Source organism: Macaca fascicularis, chromosome 10 (genome assembly GCF_037993035.2).
Source record: "Macaca fascicularis isolate 582-1 chromosome 10, T2T-MFA8v1.1".
Classification (NCBI taxonomy): Eukaryota; Metazoa; Chordata; class Mammalia; order Primates; family Cercopithecidae; genus Macaca; species Macaca fascicularis.
The window spans coordinates 91,682,236-91,700,028 of record NC_088384.1 but is presented as its reverse complement, the minus strand read 5'-3'; the positions used below and the strand labels follow the sequence as shown (position 1 = coordinate 91,700,028).

Genomic DNA, 17,793 nt, shown 5'->3' with positions numbered 1-17,793 from the left:
TTCTGTGCCAGTGAGCTCACCTGGGGGTGGAGGAGTTTGGAGGCTATAAGGCCTTTTCTTCCTTGGGTGTCATGGGGGTAGACGTATGCTCAGCCCTGCCTGGGTCCCAAGCTGGGACCTGCAGTCAGGGAACGGGAGAGAAGGCTCCCTGGTGCTTGACCCAGCTTCTTTTCCCTCAGATGGCCCACTGCGTGACCTTGGTTCAGCTGTCCATTTCCTGTGACCATCTCATTGACAAGGACATCGGCTCCAAGTCTGACCCACTCTGCGTCCTTTTACAGGATGTGGGAGGGGGTAGCTGGGCTGAGGTGAGGCAGATTATGGAGGTTAAGGTTGTGGAGGGAGTCTAATATTGTGTTTTGGGGTGGAGGCTGTGACTGTGATGCTTACTGGCCTCTGCCCACAGCTTGGCCGGACTGAACGAGTGCGGAACTGCTCAAGCCCTGAGTTCTCCAAGACCCTACAGCTTGAGTACCACTTTGAGACAGTTCAGAAGCTACGCTTTGGAATCTATGACATAGACAACAAGACACCAGAGCTGGGGGATGATGACTTCCTAGGGGGTGCTGAGTGTTCCCTAGGACAGGTATGTAGGGCTGGGGATTAGGATCCTTCAGACACAGGTCGTGAGACAACCTAGCCTGCCTGGAGGTAGGCGGCAAGCAGGACCTAACCCTGCCTGTTATCCTGAAACTCCCTTCCCCGCTTTGCCCCAGATTGTGTCCAGCCAGGTACTGACTCTCCCCTTGATGCTGAAGCCTGGAAAACCCGCTGGGCAGGGGACCATCACGGTAAGGAACCCAACAAGGGTTGGGGAGGGACTTAACATCAGTGAATTCATGAGGTGATGTAGTCTTCCCCTACCTAGGTCTCAGCTCAGGAGTTAAAGGACAATCGTGTAGTGACCATGGAGATAGAGGCCAGAAACCTAGATAAGAAGGTGTGTCTGGAAGTAGGCACTGGTAATCCAAGAGTTAAGGGGCCAAGGATGGTATATGGGGGATGGGGGTGTGGACAGAGATATGGCATAGTGGTGGTTTGTTCCTGAGTTTTGTAACTGGGGTCTCGCATTGGCAGGACTTCCTGGGAAAATCGGATCCATTTCTAGAGTTCTTCCGCCAGCGTGATGGGAAATGGCACCTGGTGTACAGATCTGAGGTATGAGACCCCTGAGATTGGGTGGGTTGGGGTAGGAGAGAATCTCCTGGGGCCTGTGACTAGCAAGGTTTGGAACTTGGGGAGAAAGAAACTGCAGGTGGGTAGAGAAGTGTGGCAGCTCCTCACGGGCCATGCCAGAACTCACTGGAAGCCTTGGCCTCCACCTTCAGGTCATCAAGAACAACCTGAACCCTACATGGAAGCGTTTCTCAGTCCCTGTTCAGCATTTCTGTGGTGGGGACCCCAGCACACCCATCGAGGTGAGGAGCTTGTCTCCTGCATGGACTGCGCTGGGGAAGAGAACCTGGGGAGGGACTTATTCTCATCTGCCACCTGACTCGTTTATGTCCACACACACCTTCCCCTCAGGTGCGATGCTCCGATTATGACAGTGATGGGTCACATGATCTCATCGGTACCTTCCACACCAGCTTGGCCCAGCTGCAAGCAGTCCCGGTGAGTGCTGGTCTTGCCATGGGTGTGGAAATGGGCCTAGATAGCTGAAGCTCGGGGTTAGAGAGGGAGGAGAAGGCAGCTCGAGTCCTTGGCTGATGCTCTGAGAATTTCCTACCCTAATTTTTCTGTCCTCACCAGGCTGAGTTTGAATGCATCCACCCTGAGAAGCAGCAGAAAAAGAAAAGCTACAAGAACTCTGGAACTATTTGTGTCAAGATTTGCCGGGTGAGACAAAAGCCCATATAACCAAGGCTTTGATTCCTGAGCTCCATGACATCAACTGCTGTCATCCCAGGCATGACCCTGGTTTCATTTGCAGGTAGAAACAGAGTATTCCTTTCTGGACTATGTGATGGGAGGCTGTCAGATCAACTTCACTGTAAGTTGCCTTACCAAGGGCAAGAGAATAGGTCTGGGGCTCAAGGTGGTCTTTAGCTCCCTTCCTCACCTCCTCCCAGGTGGGCGTGGACTTCACTGGCTCCAATGGAGACCCCTCCTCACCTGACTCCCTACACTACCTGAGTCCAACAGGGGTCAATGAGTACCTGATGGCACTGTGGAGTGTGGGCAGCGTGGTTCAGGACTACGACTCGTGAGTACCTGCTTCTCTTGGCTATACCCGCTCCCTGCAGATGCTTCAGCCTCTGGGCTCACAGTCCCCTCACTGCCTCTTGCCCAATACACTGTCCTCCCACAGAGACAAGCTGTTCCCTGCATTTGGATTTGGGGCCCAGGTTCCCCCTGACTGGCAGGTGAGCTCCCTCTCTTTCTGCCACTCCTGTTTTCAGTTTCAGGGTCCTGATTTTGGGGGATATGGTAAATTTACTTACTACCTGGCACTCAGCTTTAAGAGGAGATGCAGGGATGAATTCCTGCAGGCATGTAGACAGCAAGTGCTCAGGACTCCATAGCTCCTGTAGGAATCTTGGCACACGCCATAGTGTCCTTTTTCATTCTCAGCACAGAGGTCATGGGGAAAGAACCTCGGTTTCATTTTTGTCTCCAGGTCTCGCATGAATTTGCCTTGAATTTCAACCCTGGTAACCCCTACTGTGCAGGTAAGTTTCCCCATCCACCCTGAGGCAGGTCAGTCCACACACATAGGGGCAAGCCTGCATGAGTAAAAGGGAGAGTGAGGGCAGATACCTGCCTTCATTGTCCAGAGGGTGGATTTTATTTAATTTTTATTTTTTGAGAAGGAGTCTTGCTCTGTCACCCAGGCTGGAGTGCAGTGGTGCAATCTTGGCTTACTTGCCTACTGGCTTCAAGCAATTCTGCCTCAGCCTCCCAAGTAGTTGGGACTACAGGCGCATGCCACCATGCCTGGCTAATTTTTGTATGTTTAATAGAGACGGGGTTTCACCATGTTGGCCAGGCTGGTCTCGAACTCCTGACCTCAGGTGATTCACCTGCCTTGGCCTCCCAAAGTGCTGGGATTACAGGCGTGAGCCACTGCGCCCAGCCCAGAGGGTGGATTTTAGAGCTAGGCCTGTGGAATCAAATCATCATGTCAGGCTAGGAGTGGTGGCTCACACCCGTAATCCTAGCACTCAGTCGGGAGGCCAAGGTGGCTGGATCACTTGAGCCCAGGAGTTCCAGACCAGCCAAAGCCCTGTCTCTACTAAAACAAAACTTAGCCAAGCATGTTGGCAGGTGCCTGCAGTTCTAGCTACTCAGGAGGCTGAGGTGGGAGATCTGAGCCCAGGAGGTTGAGGCTGTGGTGAGCCATGATCATGATCATGCCACTACACTCCAGCCTGGGTGACACAGTGAGACCCTGTCTCAAAAAAAAAAAAAAAGAAAAAATCATGCCACATGACTTGGGGCAGATTGTTTAATTTCTGTGTGCTTTGGTTTCATAAGAAGACTAAATATTATATGAAATTGACTACTCAAGGAGAGGCTCCAAGTAAAGCAGTAAGCCTGGTGCTTATTAAGTGTTCTCTGAAAAATGGTATCTGTTACATTATCATTATTATCTTTGCCTAGAACCTAACGGGTACTTATTTGAGCATCAGTGGAAGCCTTGTTTACCTCCTTGCAGTGTGTGTTTGGCGAGTCCACCAAGCCCTTTTGTTTCGGGCCAAACCTTTTCACTCCCCAGCACCCCAAGGTGGGCACAAGCTGAAGTGGAAAAGGTGACCTGACCTGATCTGATCTGGGTTTTAAAATTTTAATTTTGTATTTCAACTAAGTTCAGACTTAGAGAAAAGTTGCAAGAATAGTCATAGGAGCTCAGTTCCTTGGAACTCAGGGGTCAGGGCCTGAGTTCACAGGGGCTCTTCACCTTTATCCCAGTTACCCTAACATAACAATTTACCACATTTACTTTCTCTTTTCTCATACATGTATACAGTGTGTGTGTGTGTGTGTGTATATATATGTGTGTGTGTGTATGTACATGTATACATATATACATACATTCACATTTCAAGGGAAATAAATGTATGTGTTTATGTATGTATACGCATGTATACATATGTTGGAGAATGCTGTAATAAATAGCCCTGCCTCAGGTTTGCCTCTATGGTCCTACCAACTTTGTACCCATCATTATCCACCTGGCTCTTTACCTCTGAGTACTTCAGTATCTCCTAAAATCAAAGACTCTTTCTTTTTTTTTTTTTTTTTTTTTTTTTTGAGACAGAGTCTTGCTCTGTCGCCCGGGCTGGAGTGCAGTGGCCGAATCTCAGCTCACTGCAAGCTCCGCCTCCCAGGTTTACGCCATTCTCCTGCCTCAGCCTCCCGAGTAGCTGGGACTACAGGCGCCCCACCTCGCCCGGCTAGTTTTTTGTATTTTTTAGTAGAGACGGGGTTTCACCGTGTTAGCCAGGATGGTCTCGATCTCCTGACCTCGTGATCCACCCGTCTCGGCCTCCCAAAGTGCTGGGATTACAGGCTTGAGCCACCGCGTCCGGCCCCAAAGACTCTTTCTTACATATCACAGACCAATCCTCAAAATCAGGAAATTAACATCTATACTATTATCCAACCTATAGCATTTATTCAGATTTTGCCAATTGTCCTAATATCTTTTACAGCAAAAGAAAATCTCAGATCACACATTGCATTCAGTTAGTATATATTTTTTATATGGACGACTTCTTGCCTTTCATGATATTAACATTTCATGATATAAACAATATAGGCCAGATATTTTCTAGAATGTCCCTCAGTTTGAGTTTACCCAATAAATCCTCAGGATTAGATTCAGGTTGTACATTTTTGGCAGGAATACCACCAAAGTGATGCTGTGTATTCTCAGTGCATCTTATTCAGAGGCACATGATGTTGATTTGTCCTGTTACCAGTCATGTTAACTTTGGTCACTTAGTTAAGGTCACATCTACCAGGTTTCTCCATTATACAAGTACTATTTTCCCCTTTCTAATTAGTATATTTCGAGAAAAGACTATATAAATATCCATCACATACACATCAACATTCCCCTCTAGTTTTTTATTTTTTAAGTGATGGGGGTCTCACTATGTTGCCTAAGCTGGCCTTGAACCCCTGGGCTCAAGCAGTCCTCCCACCTCAGCCTCGTGAGTAGCTGGGACTACAGGCATATGCCACTGTGCCTGGCTATACTTTCTAGTTTTAACATCCATTGATGATCCTTGCCTGAATCAGTCATTTCTGTGATTGTCAAATGATTGTGTAATTCTTCCTTCTACATTTATTAGGAGCTTTCCTTTCTCCCACAGTAATTAATCCATAGTACGGATCCTTATTGTATCAAATGGATCATTATTAAATAGGTTATAATCTGATGCTCACACTCTCCTGGATTTATCCAGGAGAATCCCTCTCATCTGGGTGTTAATTCAAGCTGTGATTTAGGGCAAGTCCCCTCCTGTCTTTGAACCTTAGTTTCCTCATGTGTAGGAGAGAGTCAAGTACCCTGGTTTACAAGGGTGAATGAATGAAATGCACCCAGGTTCCCAGATCTCCTGGGCTGGGATGGGATGATTTCAGGACTGGTGTAGTCCTGAGAGGTCCAGGACTTTACGGTATTTCTTGCTCTCCTCTGCAGGCATCCAGGGCATTGTGGATGCCTACCGCCAAGCCCTGCCCCAAGTTCGCCTCTATGGCCCCACCAACTTTGCACCCATCATCAACCACGTGGCCAGGTTTGCAGCCCAGGCTGCACATCAGGGGACTGCCTCGGTGAGAGTCGTGGGCGGCAGTGGCAGTGGTGGCAGTCGAGGGCTTCCTTGAGGGTTATGGAACAAAGGACTTTTTTTTTTTTTTTTTTTGAGATAGACTCTTGCTCTGTCACCCAGGCTGGAGTGCAGTGATGCTATCTCAGCTCACTGCAACCTCCACCTCCTGGGTTCAAGTGATTCTCCTGCCTCAGCCTTCCTAGTAGCTTGGATTACAGGCATGTGCCACCATGCCCAGCAAATTTTTATATTTTTAATAGAGACGGGGTTTTACCATGTTGGCTGGGGTGGTCGCAAACTCCTGATCTCAAATGATCCGCCTGTCTTGGCCTCCCAAAGTGCTGGGATTACAGGCGTGAGCCATTGCGCCTGGCCTGTATCAGTGTGGGGATATGTGGCTGGGGTGTTTGCAGGGGTTTGGGAGGAGGATCTGCTTCAGGACATGAATGGGCTTGTCCCTAGCAATACTTCGTGCTGTTGCTGCTGACTGATGGTGCTGTGACCGATGTGGAAGCCACACGTGAGGCTGTGGTGCGCGCCTCAAACCTGCCCATGTCAGTGATCATTGTGGGTGTGGGTGGTGCTGACTTTGAGGCCATGGAGCAGCTGGATGCTGATGGTGGACCCCTGCATACACGTTCTGGGCAGGCCGCTGCCCGCGACATTGTGCAGTTTGTACCCTACCGCCGGTTCCAGAATGTAAGTGGGTACAAATTTGATCTGGGAGTTTACCCTTTCACCTTTCCCTGATGTGAGTAGGATTTAGGCCCAAGGGATGCTCACCTTTTCCTCTAAGTCTGGGGTATGGTTGGGTTCTTGGGTATGAAATGCAGACTTTGGGCAGCTGTTCTGGGCCACCACTGACCTTTCCCTTTTCTTGGCAGGCCCCTCGGGAGGCATTGGCACAGACTGTACTCGCAGAAGTGCCCACACAACTGGTCTCGTACTTCAGGGCCCAGGGTTGGGCCCCACTCAAGCCACTTCCACCCTCAGCCAAGGGTCCTGCACAGGTCCCCCAGGCCTAGGTCCCCTTGGAGGCTGTGGCAAGTCCTGAATCCTGTGTCCCAGAGGTCCCTCGGGGCCACAACCCAACCCAGCCCTTCACACTCTCCTCAGTGCTAGCACTTTGTATTTTTTGATACTTTTATACTCGTTTCTGCTTTTGCTGCTCTTGATCCCACCTGCTTGCTCCTGACAACCTTCATTCAATAAAGACCAGTGAAGACCAATGCTTTGCCACCACTCTGTGTGTGTAAATTTTAGGTGGGAGGCTGCTATTAGCAATGTTTATATCCCTTCTCTGCACCTCAGTTTGTTGACTTAGGGGTTGTTAAGTGAAGGATGCCTGTGGTGTAAAGCCCCACTCAAACTTGAGTATTTCTGGGCAGATACCTATTCATTCTAGAGACACTGACTCACTGTTTTTGAAAATACAGCCAGGGGCGGTGTGATGTGCCTGTAGTCCTCAGCTTGGGAGGCTGAGGTGGGAGGACTGCTTGAGCCCAGGAGTTCCAGACCAGGTCTGGGCAACATCGCAAGACCCCATTTCACGCACAGGAAAAGGAAATACAAAGTTTGAATGTAAGCTAAACACCCAGCCTTCACCTTCCCTCCCTCAGGGCAGAGCTGGTCTGGGAACACAAAGATGGAAAGTGTCAGACTTCATAAAAAGCAGCAAAAGGAGAAGAAAGGATGAGTTTTAAGGTGGAGCAAAGGCTATGTAGACTTCCTGGAGGGGAGGGAGTAGTGATAATTTTCGTCCTAAAGACAGGTGAAAATCCTGAACTTTTTAAGAGCTAATTTTTTCTTAATAGAGAATACATGTATTCATTGTAGAAAAATTCTGGCTGGGCGTGGTGGCTCATGCCTGTAATCCCAGCACTTTGGGAGGCTGAGGAGGGCAGATCATTTGAGGTCAGGAGTTCAAGACCAGCCTGGCCAACATGATGAAACCCCATCTCTACTAAAAGTACAGAAATTAGCTGGGTGTGGTGGCAGGTGCCTATAATTCCAACTACTCAGGAGGCTGAGGCAGGAGAATCGCTTGAACTCAGGAGGCGGAGGTTGCAGAGAGCCAGTATTGCACCACTGCACCCCAGCCTGAGCTACAGAGTGAGATTCTGTCTCAGAAAAGAAAAGAAAAATTTTAAGTACAGAAAAAATACCACTCAAACTACCATGTCCTGATAAAACATATTGGGCATATAAGTTTTTGTCTACACATAGTTTTAGCGTTTGTTAAAATTTGTTTTTCTAATTTTAAAATGTGTGCTTGTTAGTCTGAAGTTATTTCAAATATAAATATTGTACAAATAGTGGAGCAGGTAAGGGCCCCCGTTTTTCCTAGATCTGGAAAATAGATTTTTATAAATGAGATATTTATACATAACTACTTGCACCTTTTTATTTAACACATTTTGGGTGTCTTACCTATCAGAACCTATTGCTTCATTCCTTTTTTTGTTGAGACGTAGTCTCTCTGTTGCCTAGGCTGGAGTGCAATATTGCGATCTCGGCTCACTGCAACTTCTGCCTTCTGGGTTCAAGCAGTTCTTCTGCCTCTGCCTCCCAAGTAGCTGGGACTACAGGCATGTACCACCACACCTGGCTAATTCTTGTATTTTTAGTAGAGATGTGGTTTTACCATGTTGGCTGGTCTTGAACTTGAGACCTCAGGTGATCTGCCCACCTTGGCCTCCCAAAGTGCTGGGATTACCAGCATAAGCCACTGCACTTGGCCATCTCTTTTTTTTTTTTTTTTTGTAGGAGTATACCTTAGTTTATTTAGCTAATCTCTTATTTATGGAGATTTGAGTCCTAGTTTATTTCAGTGCTATAATGAACATCCTTGCACATATATGTCTGTGCACTTAACCAGAATGTTTCTGAAGAATTTGTTCCTAAAAGTGGAAATGCTATATCAAAGGTTATACTTAAAATTTTAATAGATATTGCAAATTATCCTTCATAACAAAAATTATGGTCAAACTTACCCCTTTTGTTAATCTGACAGGTAAAAAAGAAGCAAAAAATAATTTTTAGTTTGAATTTATTTATTTATTTTTCACTTTTTTTTTTTTTGTGACCGAGTCTCACTCTGTTGCCCAGGCTGGAGTGCAGTGGCACAATCTCAGCTCATTGCAACCTCCACCTCCCAGGTTCAAGTGATTCTTCTGTCTCAGTCTCCTGAGTAGCTGGGATTACAGGCATGCGCCATGTTTCACCATGTTGGCCAGGCTGGTCTCAAACTCCTGACCTCGTGATCCGCCCACCTCGGCCTCCCAAAGTGCTGGAATTACAGGCGTGAGCCACCGCGCCCAGCTTGAATTTATTTAAATATGAAGGATAGGTAACATCTTATATGGTTATTTGTAAATTATAGTTATTCTCAATAGCCTATTCATAGTCTGCATGTATGTGTTATAGCTTTTATTTTAAGGTTATTAGCCCTTAATCTCATACATGTTGAAAACATTTCTTCCCAGGTTGTTGTCTTTTTATTAATAGTATCCTTTGGCATATAGAACTGTTTTGATATGGAAATATTATCTTTTTATTTATGCCAGTTTAACTTTTTAAAAAGTTATCCATATATCATTTATTATTATTACTATTTAGACAGAGTCTTGCTGTGTTGCCCAGGCTGGAGTGCAGTGGTGTGATCTCAGCTCACTGCAACCTCTGCCTCCCAGGTTCAAGCGAATCTCCTGCCTCAGCCTCCCTAGTAGCTGGGATTACAGGCACGCACCAGCATGTCCAACTAATTTTTGTATTTTTAGTAGAGATGGGGTTTCACAGTGTTGGCCAGACTGGTCTCGAACTCTCAACCTCAGGTGATCCTCCCACTTCAGCCTCCCAAAGTGCTGGGATTACAGGTATGAGCCACCATGCCCGGCCTATATATCATTAATTACTTTCAATGACTTCAGACATTCTCTTATATTACCATTTCTATTGGCTGCTCAGTTTTTATAACAATTTATCTACTTGGTTACTAAGTTTCCAATTTTCTTTATAAACAACACTGTGTTAAATTTCCTTATAAATACTACCTTTGAATACATCTATGTATTCTTTGGATACATTCTTAGAAATGGAATTGCTGTGAGTAAAGAGTACAAAAATTTGTAAGGCTTTTGGTTCCTGTTGTGAAACTACCCTCCAGAAAAGCTGCATTCATTCATAATTCTAAAAATTCCCCAGATTATTTATTTATTTGAGACGGAGTCTCACTCTGTCGCCAGGCTGGAGTGAAGTGGCACGATCTTGGCCCACTGCAACCTCCGCCTCCCGGTTCAAGTGATTTCCTGCCTCAGTCTCCCAAGTAGCTGGGACTGTAGGCACGTGCCACCACGCCCAGCTAATTTTTGTATTTTTAGTAGAGATGGGGTTTCACCATGTTGGCCAGGATGGTCTGGATCTCCTGACCTCATGATCTACCTGCCTCAGCCTCCCAAAGTGCTGGGACTACAGACAGGAGATACCGCACCAGGCTGAATTTCACCTCTTAAAGGTATAAACACTATTAATAGTCTGCATATTCTTTTTTTTTTTTTTTTTTTTTTGAGACGGAGTCTTGCTCTGTAGCCGGGGCTGGAGTGCAGTGGCCGGATCTCAGCTCACTGCAGGCTCCGCCTCCCGGGTTTAGGCCATTCTCCTGCCTCAGCCTCCGGAGTAGCTGGGACTACAGGCGCCCGCCACCTCGCCCGGCTAGTTTTTTGTATTTTTAGTAGAGACGGGGTTTCACGGTGTTAGCCAGGATGGTCTCGATCTCCTGACCTCGTGATCCGCCCGTCTCGGCCTCCCAAAGTGCTGGGATTACAGGCTTGAGCCACCGCGCCCGGCCTGCATATTCTTCTAAAGCTGGGAAGGTGTTAATGCCTACATCTTTATTTTTTTGTAGGAGTGTACCAGTCTCTTATTCCTGGAGATTTGAATCCTAGTTTTTTTCAAACAATGCGATAATGAACATCTTTTTACATGTATCTTTGTGCACTTAACAGGAATGTTTCTGAAGAATTTGTTCCTAAAAGTGGAAGTGCTAGATCAAAGTGTATATTTAAAATTTTAATAGATATTGCAAATTGCCCTCCAAGATGGTGCATGTTTTTTTGCTCATGCTGGTCCTCCTTTCCTACCCCTAGGTAGAACTCATTAATCCTTTGTTGCCTTCTCCTTCGTCTTTTTTCCCTGCAATTCCACTTTTGACTCTTAGAGTGAAGAATTCTTGGATCTTTAAATGCATTGTCCTGTTTCCTGGAGCCTCTTCGTTCCCCTGTCAGGCTCCTTGAGGGCAGGGCCTGGTGAACACTAAATCATCTATCCTGTGCCTCACACAGTATTGGGAACTCAGGTCTCAGTAAGGACAACCTACATTGGGGCTACCAGGCCTGCATCAGCCCTGTAACTCAGAAGCTTCCTAGAGATTCTCAAGTCTCCTTAGCTTTTGAGTGTGTGCCTGCAGAAAGGGGGTAGCTACTCCTCCACCTGTACCTAGCAGGAGTTGGGGACTTTCCCACTGGGGCTTGAGCACAAAGGTGGGTTCAGGCTGCCTGCAGTTCTGTGGTTAGAGGAATGCCTCTGGAGGAAGGTGGGCCTGGGTACTGCTCTGGCGCTGCCTTTCACTAGCTGTGTAGCATTGAACAAGTTTCCTGACCTGAGCAGCTTCCCTCTCTGGTTGTGAGAATTAAGTTAGGTAATGTGTGTAATGTCCACAGCACTGTTTCTTGTACATGGTAGACACTCCATAAACAGAAGCTGCTATTATGACCTTGGTCTAGACTTCTCTAAGAAAAGAGGATGCATTGGGAAGTAAACCCCACCATACTTAGATGCAACAGCAGCCAGAGCTCTCCCAACAAGAGCCCCCCAAAGCACTGATCAGCATCCTTCAGCAGAACTCAATTCTACTCCAACAATCAGCATGTTTAATGGGGCCCCCCTGTGGCACTGCCCTCTGCCCCCTCTGAGGTTCGCACACCATGGGCACGGACTCGATACAAGCATGTGAAACGGGGGTGGCCCCAGTTGCTTAGAATCTGGATCTTCACCTTGGGAAAGGCAGCTGGGGGGTCATTCTGGGGAGACAAATGGATCATGCCAAGGGCTGCCCTCCTCCTGGGTAATTCATCCCTCACTACCCCACTCCCTTGGTACCTTCACCCTGGAGACAAACACACCTGCAGGTGGAAAGTCTGAATCTCCGATTTCTCAACATCAAAGGTGAATTTCCCCAAGAAAACTTCAGTTTCATCATCAACCTGGAGGCCCTGGTGGGTGAAGAGTGAAAGGAGGAACCATGAGGGGGACAGGTGGAGGGGGGAGAAGAAAACTTTGCTGAGGATCTTCTATGTATTCAATAGCTATATGCATGTTCTTATGTATTTTTTGATGGTTGTATACTGTAATTCAGAATGTGGGCTCTAAGAAACCAGGTTTTATTTTTTATTTTTTTGAGACAGAGTCTTACTCTATCGCCCAGGCTGGAGTGCAGTGGCGCGATCTCTGCTCAGTGCAAGCTCCGCCTCCTGGGAAGAAACCAGGTTTTAAATTTTAGTCCTGCCAACAGTTAGTTGTGTTACCTTGTACAAATAACGTCCCCTCTCTGAGCATTACTTTCTTCATCTTTAAAGGGAGAGATAATAACAGTACATCATAGGTTGTTATATGGGTACAAAGCAGGTGTGGTGGCTCATACCTGTAATCCTAGCATTTCAGAAGGCCGAGGCGGGCGGATCACTTGAGGTCAGGAGTTTAAGACCATCCTGGCCAACATGGTGAAACCCCATCTCTACTAAAAATACAAAAATTAGCCGGGCGTGGTGGTGCACGCCTGTAATTCCAGCTACTTGGGAGGATGAGGCACAAGAATCGCTTGAACCCCAGAGGCTGAGGTTGCAGTGAGCTGAGATCGCTCCACTGCACTCCAGCAGCCTGGGTGACAAGAGCGAGACTGTCTCAAAAACAACAAAATAAGAATGCATGTAAACTGCTTGGCAGGGAGTAAGTGCTGTGCAAGCAATAACTAATATCTGGATATGGTTATGACTATAAAGAGCTCCAGCAGCTCTGAGAGGCAAACAGTAGTATCTCCATTTTATAGATGAGCAAGCGAAGACTCAGATAATGGCACCAGTTCTCAAGACTGCTTGGGGCTGTCTAGGCAAAATCCCCCACCTCCTGACCTCGTCCGCACTCACAAAGACCGCGAAATCGCGGGGGGCGCTGTTGGCTCCTCCGGTGTGTTCCACGCTGGGCGGTGGATGCTGCAGAGTGATGTCGCTCAGCTGCACTCGGCCCGGCAGTTGGATCACCACCTGGCCTTGGTCGCCTTCAAAAGCCCAGCAATTCCCGGGGAACACGTGAGGCTGCAGGTGGGCGGAGGGACCGTCAGAATCGTCGGACAGAGCGACTGTTGCCACTCCCCAGCCCGGGCCTCAGCTGGACAGCATCCATCGGCCCGCCCAGAGCTCCACCTCCAGCCCGCCCAGGGTCCAGTCCCCAGCATTGCCAGGTCTCTTCTAGAGTTAAAGGCGGTCCTCGGGCTCGTCCAGAGCCCCACCCAGGCCAAGCCAGGCCCGCCTAGCGCCACGCCCTCGACTCAGCCAGGCTCCGCCTGCAGGGCGAGGTTTTGGTGCTTTCCCCAGCGTCCCGCCCCAGGTCACATCCCGGGATGTTTCCAGACCCACCTCCAGGATAACCGTGGGCGGCCGTGCGTAGTTCCAGAAGCTGAAGCGATTCCAGAAGTAGGCAGTGTTCCTGTCTGCGTAGTCGTGGGATGTCTTCTGCAGGTCGATGGAGGCTCCTGGAAAAGGGAGAAGTACCCTCAGACTCCCAGGCCTTGCCAGGAGTCGGGGCGCGGGGACAGAGTGGGGGCTGTCCGAGGCTCTGTCTTCGGCCGGTCAGGTGCATGGGAATGTCTGTGTCAGGGTCTTGGCCTCTTTCCTGTCTGCGTCTCTGTCTTCCAGTGTCTCCGGGTCTTACCCACAGAGCTCAGCGCATAGTCGGGCTTCCGCACAAAGTCCTCATTCAGCCTCTGGAACACGAGCTTGGCCACTCTCTGCAAGGAGGGAGAGCGAGGCCTGGAGGAGCGAGGCTTGCGGGCCGCTTTTACAGGTGGGCGGGACCTCTGGGAGCTGGTTGCTTTGGGGCGGACTTCGTGGGCCCTGGGAGAAATCCCGCAGGGCTCTGGGCGGAGCTTAAGTCGCAGGACCCTGGGAGCACGGATCCATCAGGGGTTTCCCAGGTGGGCCCGGGCTCACCTCACTGTTGGCTGCCCGAACAGTGGACACCTCCTTGTGGAGTTTATCCAGCTCGGCCTGGAGCTGTTGCAGCTGCTGCCCCTGGGAGCGCACGCGCTCGTGGTACTCACTGGAGGTGGGAGGTGGGCGCCGTGGGGTTGGCTCCCTGTCCCCCTGGACACCTCCCAAAGGCCCCCACGCCTTCAAAGTTCTCAAAGAAGCAACTTTGAGCCCACCAATTTCCCACCCTAGGTGCCCCCTTTCACCTTAGAGTCAGCATCTCCTTAGGTTCCTGTTGGATGAAGGGACAAAACACAGAGCCGCTCAGCTCCCGACGTCCTTGCTCCTACCTCAGCCTGGAAACGGCCAGGGCTTCCTTTTTGAAGACTGTCCCCTTTCCTCAACTCCTCCTTGACCTCCCAGTATCAGAACCCCCAAGAGCCCCTCAAGCACAATCCCTCATAAATCTGTTTATATCCAGCCCTTCTTAAGGATTGTAGCCTCTGGCACTACCCCCACCCCAGCAGACCAACAGTCCAGGGGACCCCCACAATCTCCAGATCCACAACCTGCCAGCCCCCTACCCCAGGACAGTCTCCCCAACTCACATTCTCCAAAGGAGAGACCAGGTACAGAAGCCCCAGCCAGATTGCTGGAGAAAGAGGGGGAGGGGTCTCAGGGGAAGGAAAAGGAAGAGAATGGGTTTCCCCGGCATAGGGGGATAGTGGAAAGAGGCTTGAGGGGGTTAAGCCTGGGGAGGACAGTGGGAGTCTGAGGGGGAACTAGAGGGCTCTGCAGGGGAATGCCAGGAGCTGCAGGAGCGAGGATGTAGGAGAAAATGTGCTGGGTTTGCCTCCAAAGCACCCAGGGCAGGGGCTCCAGGGAATTCACTGCCCCTCACCTGCCAGAAAGAGGCTCAGCAGCGACACAGCCGTGAACAGGAAGCGGATGGAACAGACCTCCCTGGGGAACCGGAGGGAGGCTGAGGCCCCGACCTGCTCAGCCCTCCAGTCCCCACCCCGTGGTCCTAGACCCAGCTCCTGCCAACACGACTCAATCAGATCTGAATCGGCTCAAGCGCCAGCAAGGTCCCGGCCCTGCTCCCCACCTCCTCCAAAGAGCGGCCCCTGGGGCGCCAGCGTCCCTCCCTCTGACCTGTACATGCTGACCAGCACGTCTCCTGCCAGGGATAACAACACGCTCAGCACCTGGAAGAGCAGGCCTGAGGCCAGGACAGGGGGTCAGAGAGGGGCCCACGGCAGGGACAGGCGGGGGCTCAACGGGCGTGGTGTCCGGGTTCAGAAGGCGCTCGGGAGGGGCTGGGAGTGGGCCTGGGGTTCAGGAAGAGTAGGGTGGGCTAGGAGAATTAGATGGGGGCCAGGAGGATGAGTTGAGGCTCGGAGAGGGGCTTGATACTCAAACGGGGGCCGGGGACTCAGAGAGAACTGGAGTTCAGAGAGGCGAACCCGAGGGTCAGAGGGGATCGCAGCTGGCCTGGCCCGTACTCAGAAAGCTCTTGAACACCCGCGAGGGAGGCATCTCCTGCCTCAGATCCAGGGTCGGCAGAAGGTCGAGCGGCTCCTCAGAGACTGCTGGAGACCCAGTGGGTTCTGCGGGAAACCAAGGGCTCCATTGGGGCCTTGCGCACCACAGACCTATTTTCCCCTCGAGACCCGGCCGCAGATTGCTGAGTCCAGAAGCCAGAAAGCTGGGAAGCCTCTCAAAGGCTTTGGTCCCACCGCAGCCCTATCCCGGCTCCCGCTCCGCCCTCTGAAGCCCCGCCCCTCAGGGAGGCTCAGTCAAGACTTGGTCTCCTGGGCGGGGCGCGGTGGCTCACGCCTGTAATCCCAGCACTTTGGGAGGCCGAGGCGGGCAGATCACGAGGTCAGAAGATCGAGACCATCCTGGCTAACACGGTGAAACCCCGTCTCTACTAAAAATACGAAAAAACTAGCCAGGCGAGGTGGCGGGCGCCTGCAGTCCTAGCTACTCGGAAGGCTGAGGCAGAATGGCGTGAACCCGGGAGGCGGAGCTTGCAGTGAGCAGAGATCACGCCACTGCACTCCAGCCTGGGACACAGAGCAAGACTCCATCTCAAAAAAAAAAAAAAAAAAAAAGAGTTGGTCTCCTGGCCGCGCGCGGTGGCTCACGCCTGTAATCCCAGCGCTTTGGGAGGCCGAGGCGGGCGGATCACCTGAGGTCGGGAGTTCGAGGCCAGCCTGACTAACACGGAGAAATACCGTCTTTACTAAAAACACAAAAATTAGCCGGGCGTGGAGGCGCATGCCTGTAATCCCAGCTACTCGGGAGGCTGAGGCGGGAGAATCGTTTGAACCCGGGAGGCGGAAGTTGTGGTGAGCTGAGATCGTGCCATTGCACTCCAGCCTGGGCAACAAGAGGGAAACTCCGTTTCAAAAAAAAAAAGGAGTTGGTCCCACCCCCAAAAGGATGACCCCTCCCCAGCCTTAGGTCTTGGTGGAGCCCGATTGTCCTGGGAGCCACTCACGCTAACACTGAGGCCGCACCTTCTCAGTGGCGCCCAACCACAAGATTTTACCCGCCCCTTCCAATAACCATTGAGGACACCGAGGTTCCGCCCCTTAAGGGATCTCATTTAGCACCTCCCCTTTACCCTACAGAACCCACCTTGTAGGAGGTGCCCAGATATCATCTTAGTCCCATTCCCGCCCGGCACCACCCTTTAGGCCCCGCCCCCTCCATCGGCTCACCCGGGGTCGACCCCGCCCGCACCCGAGGCCCCGCCCCTCACGGTTGCCGCGCCACAGGCTGTCTGCCAGTTGTGGCTCCGAGGCGCCGGCTTCTGCCGAGAGCTTCCTGCCCATGTGGTTCCTCCGGGCACTCCCGCGCTCAAGGCGGGCTCACCGCAGCTCGGGCCCCGGGCTCCTCTGCCCTCGGGGTCCCCAGGCCCCGGCCCCGCTGACCGGAGCCCGTTGCTGTCCTCCGAGGTGATGCTCACTGAGCTGTTCTCGCTGAAAAAGTTGGGCGTGTGCTTGCGCGAGGACGAGGCCGAGCCCGGGCGGGAGCTTCGCCGCATCCTGACCCCCTGCTGCCCAGTCACGGACGCTAAAGCCGCCGCCGCGGTCGCCAAGGCCCTGGGGCCTCCTTCAGCCGCTGCGCGCCGCGGGGACCACACGGACCCTGCTTGAAGTCTGCAGGCCCCGCGGCCGCACCTGCCCTCCCGCTGTGTCCCGGCCGGCTGCTGACGTCACAGAGGAGCCTCGGTCTCCACGGGCCGCCCTGGCCGCGCGTCACGGAACTGGCCGTGACGTCACCGGGAGCCGTAGCCATGGCAGCCTCTCCTTCTGACTTTGTTGTTGTTGTTAAGAGACAGGGTCTTTCTCATTGCCCAGGCTGGAGTGCAGTGGCTTGATATAGCTCATTGTAACTTCGAACTCCCAAGCTCAAGCGATCCTCCTGCCTCGGCCTCCCAAAGCGCTGGGAGTGCAGGCGTCAGCCACCGCGCCCGGCCTCTTTTAAAGCAATGATGTCACAGCACTTCCCAGAAAACCCCATCTAAAATGGCACTCAGTGTATAACAGATTCTTGGCCGGGCGCGGTGGCTCAAGCCTGTAATCCCAGCACTTTGGGAGGCCGAGACGGGCCGATCACGAGGTCAGGAGATCGAAACCATCCTGGCTAACACGGTGAAACCCCGTCTCTATTAAGAAATACAAAAAACTAGCCGGGCGAGGTGGCGGGCGCCTGTAGTCCCAGCTACTCGGGAGGCTGAGGCCGGAGAATGGCGTGAACCC

At 51.1% G+C, this 17,793-nt stretch overlaps 2 protein-coding genes across 28 annotated transcripts in view; one reads left to right on the top strand and one right to left on the bottom strand.

Moving 5' to 3' along the window:
* Nucleotides 1–7,009, top strand: part of LOC101926439 (RNA-binding protein 12) — a 39,099-nt gene extending 32,090 nt beyond the window's left edge. For 12 of the 25 annotated variants that reach the window (XM_005568872.4, XM_045362849.2, XM_045362846.2 and 9 more), the window contains 15 exons: nucleotides 180–308; nucleotides 407–586; nucleotides 717–791; nucleotides 869–940; nucleotides 1,078–1,158; nucleotides 1,329–1,418; nucleotides 1,528–1,614; nucleotides 1,753–1,839; nucleotides 1,934–1,993; nucleotides 2,073–2,206; nucleotides 2,312–2,366; nucleotides 2,621–2,672; nucleotides 5,651–5,784; nucleotides 6,243–6,479; nucleotides 6,665–7,009. In XM_005568872.4, the coding sequence (XP_005568929.3) occupies nucleotides 180–308; nucleotides 407–586; nucleotides 717–791; nucleotides 869–940; nucleotides 1,078–1,158; nucleotides 1,329–1,418; nucleotides 1,528–1,614; nucleotides 1,753–1,839; nucleotides 1,934–1,993; nucleotides 2,073–2,206; nucleotides 2,312–2,366; nucleotides 2,621–2,672; nucleotides 5,651–5,784; nucleotides 6,243–6,479; nucleotides 6,665–6,805 (1,614 nt within the window). In that variant the 3' untranslated portion in view covers nucleotides 6,806–7,009. The remainder of the gene's footprint in view (nucleotides 1–179; nucleotides 309–406; nucleotides 587–716; nucleotides 792–868; nucleotides 941–1,077; nucleotides 1,159–1,328; nucleotides 1,419–1,527; nucleotides 1,615–1,752; nucleotides 1,840–1,933; nucleotides 1,994–2,072; nucleotides 2,207–2,311; nucleotides 2,367–2,620; nucleotides 2,673–5,650; nucleotides 5,785–6,242; nucleotides 6,480–6,664) is intronic. The other 13 variants (XR_012419312.1, XR_012419308.1, XR_012419307.1 and 10 more) reach the window with 3 other exon arrangements.
* Nucleotides 7,010–11,684: 4,675 nt separating this feature from the next.
* On the bottom strand, nucleotides 11,685–17,250 carry SPAG4 (sperm associated antigen 4). Of its 3 annotated transcripts, none has more exons than XM_005568859.5 (12): nucleotides 16,772–17,250; nucleotides 15,526–15,630; nucleotides 15,176–15,242; nucleotides 14,922–14,983; nucleotides 14,629–14,672; nucleotides 14,287–14,312; nucleotides 14,042–14,150; nucleotides 13,764–13,839; nucleotides 13,469–13,584; nucleotides 12,980–13,147; nucleotides 11,960–12,049; nucleotides 11,685–11,857 (listed from the first exon to the last, which is right to left on the bottom strand). In XM_005568859.5, exons 1-12 carry the CDS (start codon nucleotides 17,073–17,075, stop codon nucleotides 11,708–11,710), a joined length of 1,317 nt encoding a protein of 438 aa, XP_005568916.3. In that variant the 5' UTR covers nucleotides 17,076–17,250; the 3' UTR covers nucleotides 11,685–11,707. The 3 variants fall into 3 exon arrangements, with proteins under 3 accessions (XP_005568916.3, XP_005568917.3, XP_073861301.1); XM_005568860.5 differs by having other exon boundaries at nucleotides 16,791–17,250; XM_074005200.1 differs by lacking the exons at nucleotides 14,629–14,672; nucleotides 15,176–15,242; nucleotides 15,526–15,630; nucleotides 16,772–17,250 and having other exon boundaries at nucleotides 14,922–15,085.
* Nucleotides 17,251–17,793: the final 543 nt, after the last annotated feature.

Bases quoted from the DNA above. Each gene is read 5' to 3' on its own strand.
- SPAG4 (XM_005568859.5), bottom strand. From the start codon at position 17,075: ATGCGGCGAAGCTCCCGCCCGGGCTCGGCCTCGTCCTCGCGCAAGCAC. The intron at 13,840-14,041 runs GTGAGCCCGGGC...CCCTCCTTGCAG, and splicing joins TTCGGGCAGCCAACAGTGAG to AGAGTGGCCAAGCTCGTGTT. The intron at 12,050-12,979 runs GTGAGTGCGGAC...TTCACCCACCAG, and splicing joins CCCGCGATTTCGCGGTCTTT to GGCCTCCAGGTTGATGATGA.